Here is a 351-nt window from a genome sequence, read left to right as displayed (position 1 = left end):
GGTTCTAACCTGTCTTCTTATGGGATGTGTTTGCCTTTCCAGCTCTCTGAGTCTTCCTCCTCCTGTTCCTCTATCCATTCCATGGACACCAGTTCCTCAGGTATGTCGTCCTTAATCAACCCTCTCTCCTCCCCTCCGTCCTGTAACAACAACCCTAAGATCCACAAGCGGTCCGTCTCCGTGACGTCCATTACCTCGACTGTGCTGCCCCCTGTTTACAACCAGCAGAACGAAGACACCTGCATCATCCGCATCAGTGTGGAGGACAACAACGGCAACATGTACAAGAGCATCATGGTAGGGCGCGCGCCCTGGCCGGAGAGCCATCCATGTACAGCGATGTCGGTGTCT

At 53.8% G+C, this 351-nt stretch overlaps 1 protein-coding gene across 1 annotated transcript in view; it reads left to right on the top strand.

The window, feature by feature from the left end:
* Window positions 1-351, top strand: part of RGL1 (ral guanine nucleotide dissociation stimulator like 1) — a 124,675-nt gene that overhangs the window by 112,804 nt on the left and 11,520 nt on the right. Inside the window, exon 16 of the mRNA XM_003785630.2 lies at window positions 43-297. Within this exon, the coding sequence (XP_003785678.1) occupies window positions 43-297 (255 nt within the window). The remainder of the gene's footprint in view (window positions 1-42; window positions 298-351) is intronic.

The sequence above is a fragment of the Otolemur garnettii genome, unplaced genomic scaffold (genome assembly GCF_000181295.1).
Source record: "Otolemur garnettii isolate 467f Iridium unplaced genomic scaffold, OtoGar3 scaffold00016, whole genome shotgun sequence".
Lineage (NCBI taxonomy): Eukaryota > Metazoa > Chordata > Mammalia > Primates > Galagidae > Otolemur > Otolemur garnettii.
Note: the sequence above shows the minus strand (reverse complement) of the source record. Positions and strands in the feature narration are given on the sequence as shown.